This window comes from Platalea leucorodia, assembly GCF_965183815.1.
Source record: "Platalea leucorodia genome assembly, chromosome: 5".
NCBI classification, from domain to species: Eukaryota; Metazoa; Chordata; class Aves; order Pelecaniformes; family Threskiornithidae; genus Platalea; species Platalea leucorodia.
In genome coordinates this window covers 8111161-8134736 of record NC_138827.1, presented here as the reverse complement: position 1 = coordinate 8134736, position 23576 = coordinate 8111161, and the positions used below count along the sequence as shown (strand labels likewise).

The 23576-nt window shown below is 34.8% G+C and overlaps 1 protein-coding gene across 2 annotated transcripts in view; it reads left to right on the top strand.

Annotated features, from left to right (window-relative positions):
- LOC309591075 (sorting nexin-29-like) overlaps positions 1-23576 on the top strand; it is a 131791-nt gene that overhangs the window by 87911 nt on the left and 20304 nt on the right. For both annotated transcript variants that reach the window (XM_082312826.1, XM_082312827.1), the window contains exon 20: positions 13467-13606. In XM_082312826.1, the coding sequence (XP_082168952.1) occupies positions 13467-13606 (140 nt within the window). The remainder of the gene's footprint in view (positions 1-13466; positions 13607-23576) is intronic.

Here is a 23576-nt window from a genome sequence, read left to right as displayed (position 1 = left end):
CCTGCCCATGGCAGGGGGGTTGGAACCAGATGATCTTTAAGGTCCTTCCAACCCAAACCATTCTATGATTCCATGATTTTTAGCCCATGCAACTGAAGTCTGTGAGCTGTTTCTCTAGCCATAGCTTGTCTCATGCCCAAATAGTAGTTCAATAAAGGAAATGTGTCCCTCTCACCTGTCAGTGACGAAGCTAAATTGTCGATTATTTTGTGTATGTAATTATTTTAAAAGTTTGTAAATATTATGTGTATGTATCTTAAAAGATACCTATTTGTATATACATTTATACACATGTGTATGCATATGACAACATCAAAGACAGCATTTAGGATACATATGAAGTTGGCTTCTGGAATGTATCTTGTAATTCTGCAAGTTCTGTTCACCAGGGAGTTTATCTTTCTCCCATTTATGTCAGTGGAAATCCTGCCTTTGCGCTAACAGTGCATGTGGCTTCCATTATTTTTGTTTTCCTGCCAACGTAGCTACTTTTTTATCAGTGTCTGGTCTGTTTGCCTGTTGCTGAAGATAGTGAAGAGTTTAAGACAGTCTGCAGGATAACTATTTTAGGATTAAAAGGTATAGAAGGTAAAGATTTTATTGCAAATAAAGGAAAACAGAATATAGCTTGTGTCTTACGCTTATAAAGTTTATTGTTTTTAAAAAGTTTATCAAGTAAAGAGTTATCTGGCTGTGTGTGTATGTATATATGTGAAGTAATTTGAAGCCGTTCAAATTAGAGTTTGAATTTTAATATTTTTGCTCTTAAGTGTTTCACACGATGCCATTGACGTGTAACCCCTGTTATGTATTTCCTTACTCTAAAAAGCTGATCTGCCATTTTGGGCCAGCAGGACCTGTCTATTCAGAGACAGAGAACTTTTAAAGCTGCTTTTTAGACCTGGTGATGGAGGTACTGAATTCCCCTTGGAAAGGGATAAGAGGAGGAGGAGCATGAGAGGAATAAGGTATTTTAGGGAAGCCCTCCCTGAATTTGGCAGAAAGAAGTGAGGAAAAAAGCTGCAAGGCTTTTCATCATGCATAGGTCAAGGAAGCAGTGCTGTCCTGTGTTATGTTTCAGTTTGTGGCTGAGTGATACGCTGCCCTTGAGGTTCCCCTGAAGGGAACCTTTCTGGGTTAGGGACAGAGGTCGCCAGACCAATGCATTTCCATGCAGATTCCAGTACTGGATCATCTGCTTCCTCTTTTTCACTTGTTTTCTGCTGTCTGTGTGGCTTGAAGTGCTGGTATATCTGCAAGTATCTAAGTTACCGTTCTGGTGTTTAAGCTTTTCTTGTTAACTTTTGTGGAAGTATTATTCTGTGGGAAAGAGGTGGGTAGCTGCTATTGGGTTGGGCTGAGAAGAGAGTTGAATGATTTGATGAGATAGCTGTTTGGGGAAAAAAACCCACTTGTTTTGCTAGTATTTTTCAGAAAGCATGATGCTACATAATTTTCTTTTAAGGTTATTAACATATTCAATAGAGCTATTTCTGCCTCCTCAGGACAAGACCTCTGTGTTTGCCATAGTCACATTTACAACACAGAATGAGAGTTGAAAATTCAGTGTTTATTGTCCTATGCTCACTACATCACACAGCACATTACATAGTTTGTATACATACATTAACACAGTATGTGTTTTGCTATTGTGATCCAGTGAAACTGTGAGATGCTGTTTTATCCTAGACCATCATGTTAATAAAAACACTACGAGTAAATCTAGACTGACATGGAAAATCATGTTCTTGGTTTAAAGGAATTAATTCACAAGTTGAATGCATATGGCCAATGTACATTTTATTGCCATGATAGCAAATGTGATTGTAATAGTTAATGTACTGGCAGTGTTTGAAATCCGTATTTTAAAATAGGAAGTGTACCCATTCCTGTTTAACTAGTACATAGAAAATCATAAAAGAAATATGGAATGCTTGAAAGAGGATGATTCAGAAAGAATCTTAGGGATGGAAGTTAATTTCATTCTAGGCTTGGGTGTTTTTGTGTCCTGATTCAGCAAAGCACTTCAGGACATCCTAAAATTTAAGTATGTGTTTGACTTGCATTAAAATCAGAAGTCCAGATATATGTGCTTTTGCGCTTTATGGGGTTTAGAGCTCATAGAAACTATCCTCCATCAGATTAGTTTGTCAAAGTCGTACTGTCATAGGGAGCTGTGACATAAAAAGCAGAGAAGAAAGCAAAACTTCTAGCTAATGCCTTCAGGGCAGTGGGCTAAATAATATTTCTTGGTACTAAGCTTTGATATCCGATGTCTTCAAGTAGAATTAGTAGAAAATTATGACTCTCTGATGTTTCAGAAATGGAATACATTTATTAAAAGAGAAAAGCTTTGGAAATATAAATCCTGAAGTTATATATAAAAATTTGAAGTTAAGGATTGCTTTATTTAATGCTTACTTAATTTGATTTTTGGATGATGTAATATAGATGCTTAATTCTATATTATTTTTGCTTTTCAAAGTGAGTAGATTTTAATTTTCAACCCTCTTAGTGGACTTAACTAGTATATTGAGTTATTTTCATATACTATTTTGCCTTGTGGGTTTTAGAAAAAACTGTAGCTAATACAAATTTGACAGACATGCTTGTGTGTCCTGATTCAGCAAAGCACTTCAGTGTGGTTAAAAAGAAAAGAAAGGGATCCATTTGTATTGTGTTCAAATTGGGAAAGGAACTCAAATTAATCTTACATGTATAGCCATATGCATAAATTCTGTAACACTGGTTTTTATGTCATTCTATAGCCATACAAGAAACTTTGTCCTCCAAGTTCACCATGTTACTTCATAACTGGAAATTTAATTCTCAAAGAAGTATGAGCTTTAAATAGCCATTGAGATTAAATTAATACAATCTAGATTTCAAAAAGGTAACTTAATTGAAGTACCATACAGATAGACATAAAAATAATTTCACACTTGGCATAATTATTAAGATTTCTAGTCACATCACACTTCTGTCACTGTCACCTGCACACTAAGAGGGACTACAGAGTATTTCAGGTTTTGAATTCAGATCCTCTGGGTTTTCTACTGGAGAAGACTGCAGTTGATGTTTTATGTATACAGCACTTAGAAAAGAGCATTCAGTTCTTTTTAATTTCCATTTTTTTGTTATATCACTATCAAAGAGAAGAGAAATAAGTCAGTAGGCAATGGGTGGCTTTTCTGTTACAAACATTTTATAGCAAACACTTCATCTTCAAGTTCTGTGGTATGAAATGTCTGGATTAAAGGTTAAAGTTAGCACAGTGCAGAGCAGTATGTTTCATTTTCGGTGGTTTAATTTAAAACATAAGCAGTTTGCCAACTCTTATTTCTTAGTCTTTCAGAATGTCTCGCTGAATTAGCGTGTTCATTTGGTGCTCAAGTGTAACATTGCATAAAAATAGTGAATTGAGTCTTTTTCAAGTTACAAAAATTTGCTATTAGTTGTTGTTGAAGTTTAGGAAGTAGAAACACAGAATATTTAGGGTCTACAAAACAAAATTTTGCCTGTCAAGAGGTGTTCTTATTTTTTCCTGTCTTGTAATCCTATAGGTAAGAGAAGCAATTTATTCCAATAAATTATTGAAAGTAGAGCCCACAGAAACAGTTCAGATGATGTTGCTTTACATCATGACATTATGGGGGGGAAAAAGAAAGTAATGTAATTTATGTGCTGCTTGGACAACTGCTAGATAAAAATATTGCAGTTTTATAACAACTCATGCATTATTTAGATATTCTAGTAGCCTCCTGGTATAAAATGAAAATATAAAAATAATTTTCTAAATTTCTTATTGTGATGGTGATGCTAAATTACCAAGTTACCTGAATTAATAAATTTCCTTTTAGAGAGACCTTAGCAGGGACACCTCATTACAGAAATAAAACTAAAACCTCCTTTCTCTGAATCTGAAATTTTACCCACATTTTTCTGTCTTTCTGTACCTATCAATATGATTGATTTGATTTTACTTTATTTTTTCCCCTGAAATGTATTGCTTTATACATATCGGCACATTCTATCTTAATTGCTCTACAGCTTTTTGGGCAATTGACAGTACTAAACATATTCAATGTTCATTTTCTGAAAAGTGGAGAAAAGTAAATATTGAATACTTCAGATCATGTGAAATGCTGGAGATGCCTCCTGCATGAAAAATCTGGTTTTCCTCATTGTACCATGTAAAATATCTTTACATGAAGGCACTATAAATAATGGGCACTTGATATCAATATTCCTCATTCATTCAGTTTTTATTTTAGAAAATAGAATCGTCCTATCAGAGTGTACCTAAATAAAATTTCTTTTAAAGGAGCATCTAGTCTTTTGAGTGGGAGTAAAGTTCAAAGACCATCCTGTGTCCTGCTGCTGTTTGGCAGTTGGGGTGGGAAACTGCTGTACAGTTTGTACAAATGATTTTATTTTTTTTCAAAATCATACTTTTACTTGCTAGAGTTAAAACATTTCAAATAAATGTATTTGGATAGTGTTAGCCCACAGGTGTAGACAGTAGCCAGAAGCTAGCAGCCTTCTTTCAGCTCTCCTTTAGATGTCTTCGACGTTGCTGGTTATCGGCGGGCTGAGCAAGACGGCTGCGCTCTCAGCCAGACCTGGCAGGGGAGGGCTGGGCCAGGAGAGCGGTACCTGGCCGCTCTGTGGCCCCCTGTAGCCATCCTCCTTCGGCAGTTCTGTGGCGGTCTGCACCCACCCATATTCTCTTAGTATCCCCTCGCCTGACTTGCTGGAACCATCCAACACGAGACAAATGGCATAAGTTCTGCTTGAAGGTTTTTACTGGGAAGGGAAAATATTTGCTGAAATGTGGTAGAGAAACAATCGCTACTGAACTTTGTGGGGAATTTTGAAAGCAGTTTCTTTCATTGCTCAGAGAGTAGAAGAGAAATTGTAGGTTTTTGTTAACCTGTTCGCGGGTTTGGCTCTTTGCTGTGGGTTTTTTATTTTATTTTTAAGGGAAGGCATCACTGTAAGCTTGTATATATAAGCTTGTACACTGTAAGCACTGTATGTACAATGTCTCTAAAGGGTTTTGGGGTTGGTTTTTTTGTTGTTGTTTTAAATTTAGAGTCTGTGTTTATTAATCTTCAGGGCATTTTCAAACCTGATAAAAGAAAGAAATTAAGAAAGAATACTGCAGTGTTGGGGGGAAGCACTGAAGCGAGACACATTTTAACTAATATTATTGATAATTATTACTGTAATATAGGCTAGTGAAAAAATGGATCTCAGTTTCATGAACTGTTTTGCTAGTTTCCAAAATCTCCTGAATAAAAATAAAGAGTAGACTAATAACACTTGGTCTGAGGAGAAAACAGAAATAGAATTTCCCTGTTCAATAGCTGAGCAAAAGATAAGCCCTAGGGGTCTTGCTGTAGGCTGCAGTTTTCTATTGATGCTTTTTAATGAACAGTTGATTCCTGAACACTTGACAAATTGACACATGGTTGGCATTTATGTCTTTAACAAAATATTTGGATGACACTGGATTTTGTTAGCATGACATAACCAATTGAGTTCTTTTTCTAACACTGGCATTAAACACAACACTAAAAAGAGATCAGTTTTAGTTTTATTCTCAAGCTTTCTTTTTTGCTGTTGATACACTTATTCATTTTTAACACTTTTTCTCAAAGAGGTCTTTGAGAAAGTTTAGCCTTTTGGATGGATGATATTGCTAGCTTGAAAATGCCAGGTATCTTAAGAAACATACTTGGTTCCAGGATCCTGCAAATGCCTGAGCCAATTTAGAGAGGTACAAGACATAGTTTGAGATTTATTACACGGGAAAGAATTTATTAAAATAAGATTGTCTGTTGTTTTTTTAGGGCCTGGGGACTACATGCTTTTACATATGTGTTAACGTGCTTGTGCTCTGGACTTGCTTAGAGGATGCCATGCAGCAACATTGTATTCTAAGAAAGCATGGATAAAACCTTAGTATGACTATAAACCTTAGTAGCTATAATGCTGTGATATATAAACTGCCCTCTTACTCAAAATAAAAGATAAACCTTTTTAAAAAAATAGCATTTGAATAAAAAACGTATTTGCATAGATTGAGCTTGCAGGTCTTCTGGTGACCTGAGAAGGCTGACACAGCTGCCGAGCACCCGTTTCCTTACTGACCAGGTAGGCTGTGCTGAGCAGCTCTGCATAGGACTGCAGGAGATGCCGCAAGTCTCAAAAAACTGGAAATGCTAATGAAAATGTTGCAATTGTCTACATAAATTTGTGCATAAATTTTGAAGGCATTGACAGGACCGTAGCTCACCCTTAGCATGTGTGTTGCTGGATGGTTTTGCAGCAATGCCTTTTTCAAATTACTTTATCTAAAAGCATTACTTACTTTCTGGTATCACCGAAATGAACCTGTAGTTGGAGATGGAAATGCATTAACTATTTCAGTAGAGAAACACAGAGTAGTAACTACAATTATGTAGTGAGTCTCTGTTTAAAGAAAGATAGATTTCTTTTCAAAACTGACAGTTCCTTGATTTCTTCGTTGTATCTCATAGTCTTAAATTCCTGTTTGTTCCACTGGACAATAAATGTACAAAAAGTCTCACAGTGTGATGGGAAAAATGGCAATTTCATGTATGGTATACCTTTGCATTGTTGTATAACGCTAACCTGATTCTGCCATACAGAAACTGGCAATACAAGTAGGATGGAAATTTCAAGCTCATGTCGTTTCAATAATTTTGAGATTATTTTTGTATAATATGGTAGTATTTGGTATATTTAGTATTGGAAACTGTACCTCCATAAAACTGTTTCACGGTGCAGTAGTTACTGAAGGACAGGTGTATTCAAGTCGTGTTTTATTGTGACCTTTGCAAAGGTGGCAATTAGCCTGTAAAAATTAACACTTACTATCTAAATATTTTTCAATCACAAAACAGTGAGAATGACTCAGTGATTGAATGTGTAATTTCAGCTTCTGATTTCCAGCTTCATTTTGAGGTGAACAATTTGGTGTCTTGTAAATAGACAAGAACTGGTATGATAATTTTGCTGAGACTGGTTGACCAAGATGGTGAAAAATATTAGACTACACTAGAATAATCTGAGTTTATTTCTGCATTTGCAAGTTCATCTTTGAATAGCACTATTGTCAGCTTTATTTAGGATGGGATGCATTGTGTGGTATCAAAGGCTGATACAGCTCTCATTAAAGTCCTAAAGCCGTATTTCCTTTTATTTTCATTGCATTGGATTGAGCCCTGAGCTGTTTTGTTGTTTGGTTTTGGTTTGGTTTTTTTTTTTTTCTTCCAGCACTAACAGTAGGAGGTTAGTTAAATGATAAATAATGGGTAGAACATCAGAAGCAGTGCATTTTATGTTGATTGCAACAGCACCAAACCCAGAATATAAAAGTATTTTGCCTGTCCCTAAATCGTGGCAGGTAACCATAGCAATCATACCATTTCCAACAGCTCATGGAAAATATTTGAAATATCTTAAGTGAGCTGTTCCATTAATAATGAAGAGTATCAGTGCTTTGCCATCTATTACATACTAACAGTGTATATGAAAGACCAGCAATTGTGTGAAACAATTTAAACTGCAAGCTGGAATGAACTTGGCTTGTAATGAAAAACTGCAAAACAGCGTAACATAAAACATGGTACATCAGACTGCTTTTTAGTTTTATAGCTTAACATCGTCTTCTAACGTCTGTTGAGAGTCTTTAAGATTTCCATTATGTATTCTCATTTTTAGAGATTTGTAATTGATACTAGCAATTTGCTGTAGGCAGAAACTTGGCAAATTCTCAGTCAAAAAGAATTTCATAAAATATTTTGGGAGACATTAATTTCAGATTAAAAATATTTTCACAGATGTGTTTTGATGCTTCTGCAGTCTGAAGCAGTTTTGCTTGTTGACTAAAATTTTGTCGACTCTTACTCAAAAGTATTTGCTCTCGAACTATAAGTTAGGAAATAACTTAGACGGTATTTCATGCAGAAACAGTAGTAGCTTTATTTTTCAGAAAACAGGCCTACAAATTGAAGGTGAATGCTGGTATGTTAAGTCTCAATTAACAGTTTGTGTACAATATAAGTTTACTCTGCATAAATTGGTGGTAAATGTGGCCAACATGCCCTACAGATGTATATCGGAATCTGTCCATATTTTTTATGTAACTGAGTCCCTCTCTATATAGTACCCTTTCTTTTAACAGGGAGAGAGAGATCCATAATCAGTTAAGAAGGGCAATGGATTTTGGTTATAAGCAATGTATCCCTGCATGTACTAGTTCCTTTTCTAGCACAGAATGCTTTCATGGATTGTTAATCAGGTGATGCTGAATATGTGAGGCTTTCTCTTTGGTCAGGTTGGAGCTGCTTTTCAAGTACAGTAAGGTAATTGCAGCATCATTACAAAGAGCAGTTGTAGGTGTCCATAAATCATCCCTCACACTGAGGATATATGGCTCCAAACAGTTTATCTTTTGAATTGACAAGAAATCTCAAATCTTGAAATCAGAGCTCGTGCCTTCTTTGAATACCCTTTTGCCCCCCATAGTGCCATGGGATCAGCGATTAGGCTTATCATGAATATAATAGATATTTTACAAGTAATAGTTAAGAGTCAAATTTCTTCAAGTTTGGTGGGATCATTCAGTCTACCACTGGACCCAGTTAGAAGAACTGAAAGGGCCAGTTAGCATTGCCTTTTGTTTTTAAAGTTAGTAAGATTGTAGCCAATTGTTCAAATACCTTCATGGAAAGATTTGTAGAAACAGCATCTAGGGCCTGACTCAGGAAAATGCTTGAAACATGTGCTCCTGAACTGGTCATGGAAGGATCTAGTACGTTCTAGATAAGAATGGAGAAAAACTTCATATGGAAGAGTCTGCTTTTTCTGTAATTATTTCAGATTATATATAATTTGTGTCCTATAAACAGTTAAAGCTCTTGAAAGTATAGGAACCAAATATGTATAATGCTGGTTTTAGTGCCATTTTTGGTGTGTGCTTCTGGAAAAAAAAATCAGTGCCACAATTATTCAAATTTATTTTTATAGCCAGATTTGAAAGAACTTACTGTTTTTTGTCCAGAGCTCCTGCTAGTGATGTTTTTTTTTTAAAAAAGCAACATATGTAATAAAAGCAGGTAAAATTCATAAAGCATTCCTGCAAATAAAGAGAGGCATTTATGAGGCAAATAAAGTTCTTCATTGTGATTTGGATCCCAACTGGTCAAATGACTGGCTCGATTCAAGACAAAGTTCTTTTTCCTTGTTAGAGACAAGACCTGCTATTTGTTCATCTTACCCATTCCATTTCTTCTACACATTTTTCTTACCTGAATTTTAGAAAATACCTTTGATCTTTGTAATAATATACTTCCATATTTTTGAGAGCAGATCTCCTTTTTCAACCACGTTAGCAGGATCTCTCTTCAGTGAGATCTTGAAAGTGTGCATTTATTTACTCTTATTACTTTATTTTCCCATACATGCATTTATTTTCCTAAAAATGAAACTATATAATCTAACCTTTAATACTGTGAAAACGTAAGGTTTTTTGCAAAAGTATATGTAGTTGTAATTCTAACAAAATTACTTTGTCCCCACATTATATTCATATCAAGCATACATAAATCTGCATATTGAATCTTAGGGGAAGATCTTTGCTGTTCCCTGTGTGAATAGATATACAAGTGTAGATTTGTATTGACCGATACGATCTCATAAAACCACCAAAGATATGTACTAAAAGTATGGGTTTTTTCACTGATACAAATCCAAATCAAAATCTTTCCCTTTACTTTTTGCTTGTAAATAAAAATATCCTTTAGGAGTTGGAATATAAAATACTAACTAGATTTCAGTTGTAGATAATTGGGTCCAATGAAAAGAGGCTAACAGTTACCTTTTTATAATTTGAGACTGAAAAAATTGGCCAGGCTTTGAATCAATTGTGGTTTTCTATTACCAATTATTCTATTTACTATTTTCTGACAAAAACTCTTTATTACTGCAACAACTTGGCAGTAATAACTGCATGGTAAAATAATCGCGCTTGGTAGCTGACCTGCTGTTGCAAAATGCGTGTTTAGTGATAAAGCATAGACCTACAGCTGAGTCATTTTGACCTTGGTTTACATTACTACTGGTAAGGACTTAGTACATGGTTCAGAATTTCATGGTAGATCACTCAGTGTTTGTTTTAGAAATCAATTTTATATCAGGCTAAAAGAGCATTCTTAACTGCTTTCAGGCTGAGTTTAATTTCTGATATTTTCTGTATTTCGCTTGAAAAAATTGCAGAAAAATAGCTGTATTGTAAGCACTAATTTGATCAGCTGTAAACAGCAAAAATTCATTACCCAAGCATGTTCTGACAGTCTTAATTAGAAAACTGCTTTGGGCCATTATTATCTGTAGTTAATGAGATTCTTTGCAATAACATAAGGGATAGAAAGTACCTACATTCAGCATTTTGCTCCTGTGTTTATAACAAAGTGGTCCTGCCTGTGAAAGAAAATGTATTTATTTAAATACGTGAGCAGTACAGAAGAGACTAAAAGAGTGCAGCTTCTACTGAAGAGCAAATTCTAACATCATTTAAATGATTTCACTGAAAATACTGTTGTTGAGGATTTGTGACCCAAAAAGCTTAAGAACTGAAAAAGTGCTAATGGATGTGGTACTTGAAAAATGGAGATTTTCTTGGGGGCTTGAAAACATAATTGACAGAAGTGATGAAAGTACAATCAAGGAAGCGCAGTGGGGATGAGGGCGGTTCTGTGGAATGGCTCCGAGATGGGGCTGTGTCTGCGCTGGGAGCAGGCTTGTAGAGCAAAGCAATGCTCCTCCTTCCTCCATTATACCCAGTCAAGTACGACCGGGGGAGAGGATTACGCCATAACTGAAATGGTCTCACGTGCCAAACATCACCGCTACTCATGTGGTTAAAGCTTTCAGAACCAAAGCTCTTCCACAACCTTTTTCTTCTCTGAGATCTCCTGCGTGCCACACTTTGTCTTCTGCCTCGCACGGCTGGTGGTAGCAAATTAGCGTCCCTACCAGTGTGATGATGTGATACTTTAAATCCTTTGAGTGACGAGATGGGAAGACACGATTGTTCCTTGAGCTACTCAAAGAAACCAGTAGGAACAAAAATCTTAGTGACAAGAGGAAAAATAATAAAATTTATGTTAGTCAATCAGTTAATTAGTATTGCACTCCACTTTTATTTATTATTAGCATTCCATTTTATTCTAATATTATGTGTTGCCACATATTAAAATTTTTGCTTTAACGTTTCCCAACAGCTTGTATAGACTTCTGTTCCACACATTTGTCCAGACTTCTTCAGTGCAGCGGGGCACGGAGCAAGCTGTTGCTCTGTTCTGTTTGAGTAGTAACTGTACTCAGTTGTGGAGTACTGGGTGAGTGACTCTGCAGAGTGGATTGCATGAACTGTCAGCAATGCAGATTTGTTTTTTAATAAAGTATCAGTTTCCAAGAGTTTTCAGACTTCATTTCTTCATTTATCAGTAAATCAGTTAACACTAGGATCACTTGCTACACAATTTGTGTGTGTAGTGTGTGTATGTTGCTGAAAAACAATGTGACTGGTAAAAAAGAAATAGGAAACCATACAATATGTAGGTTTTTTTATTTTCACACTGATCTGGATTATTACATGTATTAATATAAAACTGGAACATGAAACAGGGCTGGACATCTGTGTAAGTTCATATTTAGAAAACAAAAAAAATGAATCTATATATATTTTGGAATTTTGTGAATTTAATTAAACAACAAAAGCACTGCCTAAGTTTTTGAAGCCTTGTATGAAGTATGAATGTCTTCAGCAATTATAAATGTTACAGCAAGTACAATTACGTGTTATTAAGTAATTGTGTGCAAATAAAAGACAAGCAGAAAATATGTCCTTAAATTATACAAAATGAGGCTATTTTTAGTATTCAGGATTAACTGCCAATATTTGCAAATGTACATTACTTAGCATTGGTTGCGTTTTTGGTTGTTGTGTTTTTTTTTTTTTTAATTCTATTAATTTAAATTACTACTTTGAGAAATGTCATTCAGAATCTATTCTCATTTTCTTATGTCTCCTAAAAATATTGCTGGTAACTTCTCCTAATGAGAGATAAGAACAGAAAAAAATGCCAGTAAAGGCTCTAGGAACTCTACAGCAGCCCTCCTGAATTCGAAGGAGCATCCCTGCTTTGCTGATGAGTTAGTCCGTTTTACCTAAGGAAGGAATAATCTTCAGATGCATGCATGGCTTGAACCTTTTTAATACAATGAATTTATTCAGTGTTGTCAAATGTATTTATGGTGTTTTGTGGGAGGGTTGTCATCTTTTTTGTACGAAACAAGAATTTGTTTCACTGGCTTTTCCTACACAGGTAAATAATACTGATTGGATAGACACATTTATAGATAATAGTTTTCCTTTGAGAGCTGTAATTGTCTAATAATAGTTTGGGCTTCATGCCTAACGAACATACTCTGACATTTAAACCAGGTGATCAGAATGCCTGCATTTCTGAGATATGGCACACTGGCTGGAGCACAAACCAGCCAGCACCTGATCTCATTGTAAACCTGTTATAGTCTTATGTGAAATGTGTAGACTTTATATTATAGTTCACTGTAATTGCATTCCCTCACAGGAAAATGTTTAAGCTAAATGTAGGTTACAGGGTGCATGGCATTGTGCTGGTTGTTAGACTTCAAATTTGTAAGTCCCTCAGCAGAATGTGGAGTTTATAGAATTATTTTATTTATTGGGGCCAATATAGTATAAAATCCTGAGATCTAAAATACTATAGGAACTTCAGTAAAACATTTTTATGAGAGGTGTGATATAGTCTTTAAAAAAACAATCTACTATGTGAAACTCCATCTCAAAATAATAATTTATTAATATAATGATAAAAAAGCTGGAGAAATATTAATCCATTCTGAAGTTTGTGTACCCAACATCTGAAAAGTATGAATTGTGAAGAAATTGTGGGAATGTCGGTATTTCCTCCTGCGAAGACTGGTAATTCTGGATCTCCAAAAGAATCGTATAAATTGTTATTCCACTGCCTCTGTGCTGCTGTTACGCGCTGCCTTTCTAAGATCGTAGTATTTTCTAGAGATCTACTATTAGGAAAAGAATTCTGGTCTATAGAAGAAACATTCTGCCAAGGAGAGAGAATTCAGCATCCTGTCAGTGGATGTTTTTGTGAAACGGGTTTTTATTAGGTTACATGAATTTCCTTTTATCTCTAAGAAGGACAGAGTCAAGGGTTTTTTACATATTGCCAACATATTTTAATAGACATAATAAACATAGATCATCAAAAGATCACATTTTATGCTTATTAGAACTGTATAGTTACATTATAGAATCAAAAAACATATTCTTTGTGCCATTTATATTTTTTCCTTTCTATTTTTAGGATGCAAAATTTGTGGAAGAGCGACGCAAGCAGCTACAAAATTACCTAAGGAACGTAATGAACAAAATTATTCAAACTGTACCAGAATTCACAGCCAATCCCAAAAAAGAGACTCTTATTCAGCTGATGCCCTTTTTTGTGTAAGTATCTGTCAAGTAGTCAAGAAAATACTAAGCTTTTTTCATCAAAATTTAATTTAAAATATAACGTCAGCCATCTCCAAAATCTTTAAAACAGTTTGTTGGTTTTTTTTTTAATAGAAGGCTCCTGTTCAAATTATAAGTGCTTTTGTTTTTAAAGGAATTTAAAGGATTATATGACATATATAGTAATTTTGTTTATTTAAATGGTGACTTTGAACAAAAACCACTGTGTAAAGCTTTCAAAAATATCTAAGTGACCTGAAAATCTGCATCCATATGTACCCTTCAGACATTAGGTGTTCTCGATTTTCTTTTATTTGGCATCTTTCAGTTTTGTTTTGCTTTTGGTTGTGTGGGGTTTGTATTTTTGTTTTTAAATTTATTTTGGGGGATGAGGGTGGAGCACTCTTAGGGTACTCACTAACCAAATTAAAAAGTCAAGCTGTTGAACTCTTTCTAGCTGAATTTTGCAATCTGCTGATGCATGTTCTGATTTCATTAATGTTAATGTTGAATATGTCCAGAAATAGTTTAACACAGACATCTGTTAAGAATCTCAAAACAAACCCTTTGATATACAATCATACAAGGGCTATCATCTGTTAAAATCTTTCCATTTTGCTGTAAACATCATTCTTTACAGTGTTTGTAAAAGATATTTAGAACTATTTAAGAAATAATATTGATGAAAATTTGCTTTTGAAAGTGGTGTTACCTTATTTCTTTCACTAAGAATTTTTCAGTATGATGGGTTTTCAGTACTACACCTGTACAAATTATGTATAGATTGAACACACATTCATAATAAGCCATCATATTAAATTTGCTGTCCACAAGCCTCTGCACAGGGATAGGGCATCCATGCCTGTGAATCCGTGGATGGATCAATTTGCAGAATTAATGTTTCAGTAGAAGCGTACATACTTAGCTGTACTATTTGCATGGTCTTGTGCAGAGTTTCAGGTTTCAAGAAAGCTGTATTTATCAGAAAATGTAATAGAGAAATGGAAGAATGCCAAGATGTATTTTGTGGCATTCATATTTTTTCAGTTTTTCCTGGATTTGAAAAAAGCAAAAATCAATTTGATGAGGCAACTTGATTATGTTATCATAAATGCCAAAATGATGTTTGTAGGGACAAACATCTCAAGAGACTTACCTTTTCTGCCTAAGAACCTATTTTGTAGAATTTGGCTAAGAGCTATAAAGATTGAAGTGATTTCAAGTCCTTCCAGTTGAGGGGCCCATAGGTGGCTTTTTGTTAAGTCATTTTAAAGAAGTTGTCCTTCATGTTCTACTTCATTTTGTTTTTTAAAGAAGAGGGGGGCAAATACAGAACACATTTGCAATTGAATTTTCAGCTCAATAATTTTTGGTCTTCCTGTCCAATTATATTTTATTTGAAGATGGTTAAGTATAGCTGTGTGATTTGTTCAGGGAGATTTGCTCAAGGAAATTTGCCAACACCATTTGTCAACAATTTGTAAACACCAGTATGATGCACTGCATTGATGCTAACCTTTTTTCAGTATAGCTGTACGATAGGTTGCAAGACTATGTTTATTTTTAGAGGGTTTTTTTTGCATTTGGCAATTTCATAATTCTCAACACATCGCATGAAGCAATGGACTATAGCGGATTCAAGAATATTCTTTGATATCTGGACATTATGGCGAAAAGATTCTGTTCATATGTATATCTGTGAATTATTTCCTTGGAACTTTTTCTCAAATAATAGATGCGTCAGCATTCTCTTTAGCTAGAGTAGATACTTCTTTATGGCAATATTAATGGAATTCCAGAAAAGCTTAGCTGTTGAGCCAAATAACTATATACCTTATCTACAGCAAAGTGGGTTTTTAATGCAGTTTTCTACTGAAATATCAGACTCTTCCTCTGCAGCTAGAGCACCAGTATTAAATTAGTATAAAGATCTTTCAGACAATGATAGAAGGAGCACATTTTAGAAAGTATCATCACTGATAGGCTATCCTTTGAATTCTCAATGTCCTTTATTTTCTGAGAGCCATGACCTGCCACTGTTGATGAGTCAGAAAAAGCATCTAAAAGGAAATGCATTTCAGTTCCACTTCATATTGCCAGCTTCTCTGGTATTGTTCTTCCTTAATGGATTTTGAGCTTCGTCAACAGGAGATCTTGAACATGCTGGACTCTGTGAAGTGTTATTACATTATTCAGTTGTAACCTTTGTCCCATATGTGCAATTCTTCTGTTTTGTTAGATTTAATAATATTTTGGTTTAATAATATTTTAATATAAACACTGTAAATACATATAATAATTCTAATATATTTAATTTGTGCTTTATAGCACAAATGTGTGTATAGTTGCTGATTACATCTTTATTAATAAAAGAATTAGCAGTTACAAAACATTGAGATATTAGTCATAGAACTATGCTGTACAGAGTAGTGATACCTCAGTCTAGGAGAAAAAATTACAGTCTTAATATGCATAAAAAGTCTCTAGAGCATTAGAACTGTCTGTTAGGAAGCAATGAAATACAGAAGAAAAAAAAAATTATCTGGTCTTAAAGAGTGTCTTCGCACTGCAAAATTAAATGACCACACTTCAGTGTAAAAATGAAAAATCCCATAAAGGTTGTGTCTGATTAGGCATCCTGTAGATAGAAATTACAGGGTTAGTTTTAATTAATCACTTTTAAGATCTGATTTAGGTCCTAGAATATGATTATAGTGAACAGAAAATAAGATTAATGTCTCTAAGACTGAATCCACTGATTATTAAATGCTGGAAGGAATATTGCCTAAAATTTTTTGTGAGGTTGTTTCTTTGGGGATTTCTCCCTTCCAAGTGCAGTGATTTCATAGAATCAGGCACAGATCTGATGAGGGAAAACATTTTAATTCATTTGTATGAAATAGCCTGCCACTGTTACAAAGAAAGAATTTAATTTTATTTTGAAACTCAGATACAGTTAACAGTTTGCAGTAAAATAATGTGAATCAGTTTGCTAGCATTTCTCTTCATTATTGTATTAAATGCTAGTGGTTAATCATGGAAATGTAATTTGTTTTGATTCCTTATGCTGTGAACTGTCATTAATGTATTCTTTCTGTTGTCAATCTCTATCATTTGTAATCTCAGTTTGTATATTTTTCAATTTTAATGCTGCATTAGATCAGTCACAGGTTTGGTCGAATAGTTTCCTTCATAGTCCACTTTCATGTCTTAATACAAAAAAGAGATTCTGGCTCTGCTAAGTTGTCTGTTTACATGCTGAATGACAAATTCTTTGTAATAATAAAATTGACATCACAAGTTAAGTTTTCCACTCCATGCAGAGCAAAACCTAAATCAAGAATTGGCACTACTGAATTAGATTGCTAAATCTGCTAGCTGGTGAAGGCCTGTCTGTTAATACTTACTTAAATTAACATTTATTTGCACTCGTGATTGGTACATTACAGATAAATAAAACTTGTTATAACAGGTACACTTGTGTTTTAATCACATTCTTATCAATCTATCTGAAAAATATTACACACATTAGCTCTTTGTAAATACATATATAAAAACAGGAGGGATCTCTGGCAACAAGCATCACAATTCTTTGGACCATTTAATTGAGTCTTTCAATGGAAGTCATCGTAATGGGTTATATGATTTCAAGTATGTAAAAATCTAAAAGCTGTAAAAAGTTGTGAAAAGAAACACTAAAGTGTTGTGATGTTCCGTTTTTCTGTCTCTGTGGTTTCTGTATCAAATGTCCTAATTTTTTAGAAGATAAAGATGTTCTTCCCATCATCCTCATAATGGGCACAAAGTGAAATACAAGAAAAATAAGAAAAAACTTTTTTTGCTGTAAGGGTGATGGATCACCCAAGAGGTTGCCCAGAGATTGTTGACACTCCATCCTTGGAGATTTTAAAGACTTGACAGGAGACAGTCCTGGGCAACCTTGTGCAGGCGGATTGGCTAGGTGATCTCCAGAGGTGCCTTCCAACCTCTAAGAGTCTATAAGTTTATGATTCCCCAAAATCTCAACCTGCAACTTTAACCTGAGCTGTGTTTTACATAAACCCTGCACAAAGAAGTGTTAGCTGGTCAAACAGGTGTTATATGTGAACAAAAAGAAGCCTAAACAGTGTGAAACTACTAAAACATGTACTCCACTTTGTAGCTATGCAATGCTATTCAAATAAGAATACTGCCACTTTATTGTATCTTTTGCTTTGGCAATGCAAATGTTTGGATTAAAATATATGCAAGAATGGTATAAACAGAATTTTGTGTATATTTTCACAGATTACTGTGCTGAGTGTTTTTTTATCTCGGTTTCTAGGCCACAACTACATGTTACAACAGTTTCTAGGTAACTATTAATTATATGTTCTGCTGAGCTGCAGAGCTGGACATTTGTTCTCTTGTGGTAGCTGCTCAAACATAGGCTTTAAAGAAAGCAGAGAATCTGCTCAGTAAAACATCAGAAAAGAGGCTAGAGCAGGTTCTGAGAAACTGTTGTCTGCAGGATGTGTTTGAACACCAGAGGAGTCATCAGTTCTCCGTGATGATTAGAGGATTGTAATGTTCAAAAAATATGTTGTCTTCATTTCATTGGATGACATTACTGGCAACATATTTGATAGCAAAAGTTGTGTACTTAGGTGTTTTGTATCAGTTGTCTTTGAGTCACCAAGATAAATTGTAGTAAAAAAATCACTATTTCTACCTCTCTTTCTCATTTTGTATACGCTTCCTCCCTCCTGGAACATAAAGTTATGAGAAGTGCGGTAGAGAGATACAGGCACCAACTGACAGGCAAATTTCAGTACCAACCAATCAGCCACTCAAAGAAAAAAAAAAAAAAAGTTGCCCTGGAAATATTCCTCTAAGATTTATTTAGCACTAAACAGTATGTAAACCTAAGTATCTGCTTTTGGTCTTGCAGACCACAAAGTTAAAATAATGTGGAATAGATGTTTGTTCTTAGTGGGTTGAAGAATTTTGGTTTGGTTTGGATTTTGGGGTTTTTCTTATCATCTCAATTTCAGTTGCAATTGTCAGTGTGTCATTGAGAACATTTAAACGTGTATATTAAAGTTATGAGAGGTAAAAAGAATGGTAACTTCTATACAATAGCATTGCTAGTATTAAAATATTGCTTTCAAGCATAAATGAAATAAATCTTTTAAGAAAATCATTGTGAGGTTCTTATGGATGTTGTATCTCAGAGTTCAACTTAAAGAAATGGAAAATTGACCCTTTCAGAGTTGCTTTCAAAATATTTTAGAAGGATAAAAACATCTGCTCAGACTTAAAGTTAACTACAAACCAGTCTTATCAGTTGTATTTCATTCAACAGCTTCATCTCTCAACAAGGGATAGTTTACTACACAGCAGATAGGGGCACTGTTTAAGTATAAGGAATGAACTAAAACCTCTTCACAGAAGCATTTGAGGAATATTATTTTAAATAAGATCTTTGAATACATAGATATTAATATATTTATGTATAAAGGTAGAGGAGAAAAACTTTTTAAAACAGTGCTTTTACTGTGTTCTTGGCCAGTGACAGTACTGAGATGAGGTTTTGTTGAACTAATAAAAATTTTAAAGGCATTTTATGTTTACCAATTTCTCCATTTGCAGGACTTTAAATCTCAATCTCGAATAAGGTGAAAAAAATTTTTTGTAATCTTATTCTGCTCATGTCATGTTCTAATGTTCTCTGTCTTATTTTATGACTTACAAGAAATCAGTTTTATAGCTACAGAGAGGTTTCTAAAATATTCTAATTATTTCCACCCTTTAGGACTTGCTTATCTGGACTGATAGTACTGTATTTATAGCAGCAGTATAGCTCTTACTTAACTAGTCTTTCTGGATGAAAAGCTACAAAAGACAATTCTCTGAAAAAGCAAAATAATTCTAAAGTATGTTTCTCTAGCATGTAAACAAAATAGCAGAAATGATAGTTAATACAGAATTTATGCATTGAATGAACGGGAATCCCTACTCTTATTTGAATTTCATACTATCTATATATAACATAAATAAGCAAAAACCTACACACGTACACACATCTATATCAACCCAGCAGTGAATGTTTTTGTTTTATAATTTTATTCTGCAGAAAAAGTTAGCTTGGAATATTTTCAGGTATTGATATGACTATTTGTACGTGAGTGCTGAAGGCTCATTGAGATGATTCCTTTGACATCCACGTAGTTAGGGTATGGTTATATATTTAGTTAGGCATTGCATCAGTTATGTATGTAGGATATGTGGTGTTCAGTTACAGATGTGTTTTGGGAAATACTAGTAACGTGATTTTTATCCTGAATTTTTGGTTTGCACATTCTATAACACATGTTGGGTCTGCAGCCCAGAAGTTCTTGGGGCAGTTGGAAACGAGACAGCAAAATTGTCCTGTCTGTTCAATTTGCAGTGTATGTGGTGCCAGTATTCTGCTGTTAGTGCATTGTCAGATAAACGGTAAGGTTAAAAGCAAACAAACAGGCAATCCCTGAAATACTGCACAACATCGATGCAAAGTAAGGAAGTTTTAAATGCAATTTTGAATAGGTTAATTTCTCAAAAATGAGTTGGTGATGGCATGATACTTCTTAAAGCTATTAGTGTACATATCTGTGCCTTCTAATAGTGTAAATGACAGTATACAGCTAATGCATCCTAAAGTATTGTGGCTAGTGGCCAGATTTTTACCTGATTGCGTCCTTGGAAGTGGCAGCTTGTGTTATCAGCTCGGCGCTGAATGACTTCAGTATCTCTTTAACAGATCTCAGTTATGTTCTATAGCAGTAAGTAAGCACTCTGATAGAGAGGAATATAATTTACATGAACAAACTGGGAATAGCATTTGCTTAAATATGTGACTTTTAATTAGTAAAGCACCTCCTAATGCCTGAAGCATGCTAATCAAACTAATTTATTGCTATGTTAATTGATTGATCTGCTTATAAAAATATGTAGAGACATTACACAATATTTATCTTTCAATAGAACTGTGTTGCCAAGCACTGATGATTGTTAAAGTAAAAATATCTTAGATATCTAAAATTTGATTAGCATGTTCAGATACTGGAGGAAGTTCCATTGCAAAAGTGTGCTGTTCTTCTGTGGAATTCTTGCTGATGATAGAATTGAAATATTTGGAGCGGATTGTTCTTAACAAACATACCGTTGTCTCACTGTTATTCTTGGTTTCTGCATTCCTCGCTTTGTAACTGACAGTTTTGGTTTTAGTCTCTCATAACCTATGAGGCTTGATATCAAACTTTAAAAAAGCATCATGCCTGTTTTGATCTAATTGAAATGTGAAGAAGTAGGGCAAAAATTGTTTGGTCAAAGTATATGAGAATTCATACTTTAATCTCTTTTCCTTCTGCAAGAATTGTACTATGATGTTACACTGTCTTTTATTTTGTGTTTTGGCACGTATCAACAGTGAAGATGTGTACTACATGGCATTCTACAAATGTGTTAAATTTTCCTTTCCCTGCTCTGAGTAGTTGAGAGGGCTTATGAATGTTAGAGGAAAATGAGGAAGGAAAAAATATATCAGGAGGAGTAGAAACAGTGATAAAGAGGGCAAGAATATGCAGGGAGAGACAGACACAGGATTTAACAGCTTAATGTTAAAAGGAAGGTGGGTTGAATATTGTAAGGAAGTACTGAGAAATACTGCTACTTGAGGATTACTAGAAGTGTTTGGCTTTATAAAGCCAGTTTTATCCAAACAAATGAAGATGATGTTACGGTTGTAGTTTTTGATTTTATAAGTGATCTATCTGGGATTTGACAGGTTATTTGTGAAATAATTAAAAACTTTGATCCTGACTTAAAATATAGGACACCAAAAACTTGACTAGTCATTGGAAAAGTGTGTCAAGTCTGTCAGATAGTATTTGTTGCAACTCTGCTACTCCTCTCCATGGGGTAAAGACCTGCCCTGCATCCTCCTATTTTGTTCAGACCTAAGGCTTGCAACATTATTTATTACCAGTGGTTCGTCTTTTTAAATGGTCCGAATAAATGCTAAGGTCTGTAAATTGAGCTAGGAAAAGGCAATTATCTGTGGAAGATGGTTGCCTCCATAATGCAAACTATAGCATAGTTTTATTCTATTGTGTGTGAAAAACATTGCAGGAGAGTTAAGGAAGCTCTGGTTGAGCTCGAGTACATAATTGACCAACCCTTAGGTTATCTTTAAGCATTTTTCCTGACATGTCAGTTAAGAGTGTGTGTATGGAAAACCACTCCCTTGAAATACTTACGGAAGATGCCACCTATGCTGGGAAGAATTTTGTATTGCATCTGTATTGTATCTATATTTGTATCTGTACTGGCAAGAAATTTTATTTGCTCTTCTCTCTTTTGATCCCAAGGGGCAGTTTGCAGTACAGAGATGCCATTAAAAGTATTGTAGAGAAAAAAGCTCCTTAACCTGATTTCTGATCAGAGCAATGATATATCCAAATTTGTGTTCATGTCCCCTGTGTTCCCCCTCTCCTCTGCCCTGCCTATAGTGTGGCATTCTCTAACTATTTCATGTTTGGCAGAATTGACATCTTCCCAACCAATCTTTTTTCAATGTGCAATTTTCTTTTGATAACCGTTCTGAGGTTATACACATTCCAGCCAAAGAGTTTTCAGTCCATGATGTCCTAATTTCAGGGTAGTTATTACAGCGATACTATTAGCAGCATTCACAGCCTTCAGACAGTTGCTGTAGATGGAGATATATTCCAAATACCCATCAGCACTCAAGATATCTGCCGACTTCAACTTGGTTCTGCTGTTAGTAGTTTCACAGAAGTTAGCAGTCAAGTGACTACTCACTAGAGCTTAAATGACAATTTTTAGTCAGGAAGAATATTATGTATAGTTACTAATGATTTACAGGAGGCACATAAAATTATCAGCAGATCTGCTCTACATACAAATGTTGTAATCCTTTACATTTCAGATCAAAATTTAAGCAAAGTGAAAACTTGGAGACAGAATATATGTTTTCGGAACTATTTTTGTAGTCATTAATCTTTTTCTCAATTGTTAAAGTAAAAAGGACTAGAAACTCTGTTCGGTTTTCTTAGTTCTTTATTCCTCTCAGCTGCATTTCTATAGGTTGTATTTCTTTTTCCAGCAGTCTTATTAAGAGAAATTTGTCAGCAGTGCCCAATATAAATAGGTTGTATTCCGGTGAAAGATTCTGTTTATGTGCACATCTCTGACTCCTGCCCGCCTGCTTTCTTGCTCTTGCACACACTTTCTTGCTCTCACTTGCGTTTTCTCAGTCCTTCGCTTTTAAGGCAGTACTGAGCCAGAAGTGTTTCGGTATTCAGTGTAAGTACAATTGAAAACACTTTCTCCTGCTGATTGTGGGTAATAGTGAAAGTGTTACAGAAACACATCCTTCTAAACTCACCCTAATGAAACACCTCAGTGTTATATTGTTCTAGGACTAAGACACCTCAAAGAAAAGATGTTTGTCATTTGTTTGCCTTGGTGTGGTCTCAGTAAAGCTGGTATGTCATACAGCAACTCCGTAATATTGAAGGTTTTTATGTATTGTATTTATTGCCTCATTACTGAGTCTTGCCATTAAAAAAAAACCATCAACTTCACTTTCAAATAGTACGACTCTTACACTGATTACCATCTCAATAAAGACAGTGAGACTTGCTCTGCAAAGTTAATTGCTACGAATTGTTCAACAGGCCTCACAAATAGGTATTTATGAGCATATTTCCATCAAGTAGATTTTTGTCATGCTTCTTTGTATTCAAAGTGACCTTTACAGTGCTCATGAGAAGACTAAGTTAGTGTATTCTGTACTAGAAGTGAATACTCTCCAGTCACCACTGGAAGCATTTGAAGGCTTGTGATCTTTTACAGTTGCCTTAGAATAAACTCTTGTTTAATGCTGCCTGAGGAAATAAGAATGTTAAAACAGGCAGTA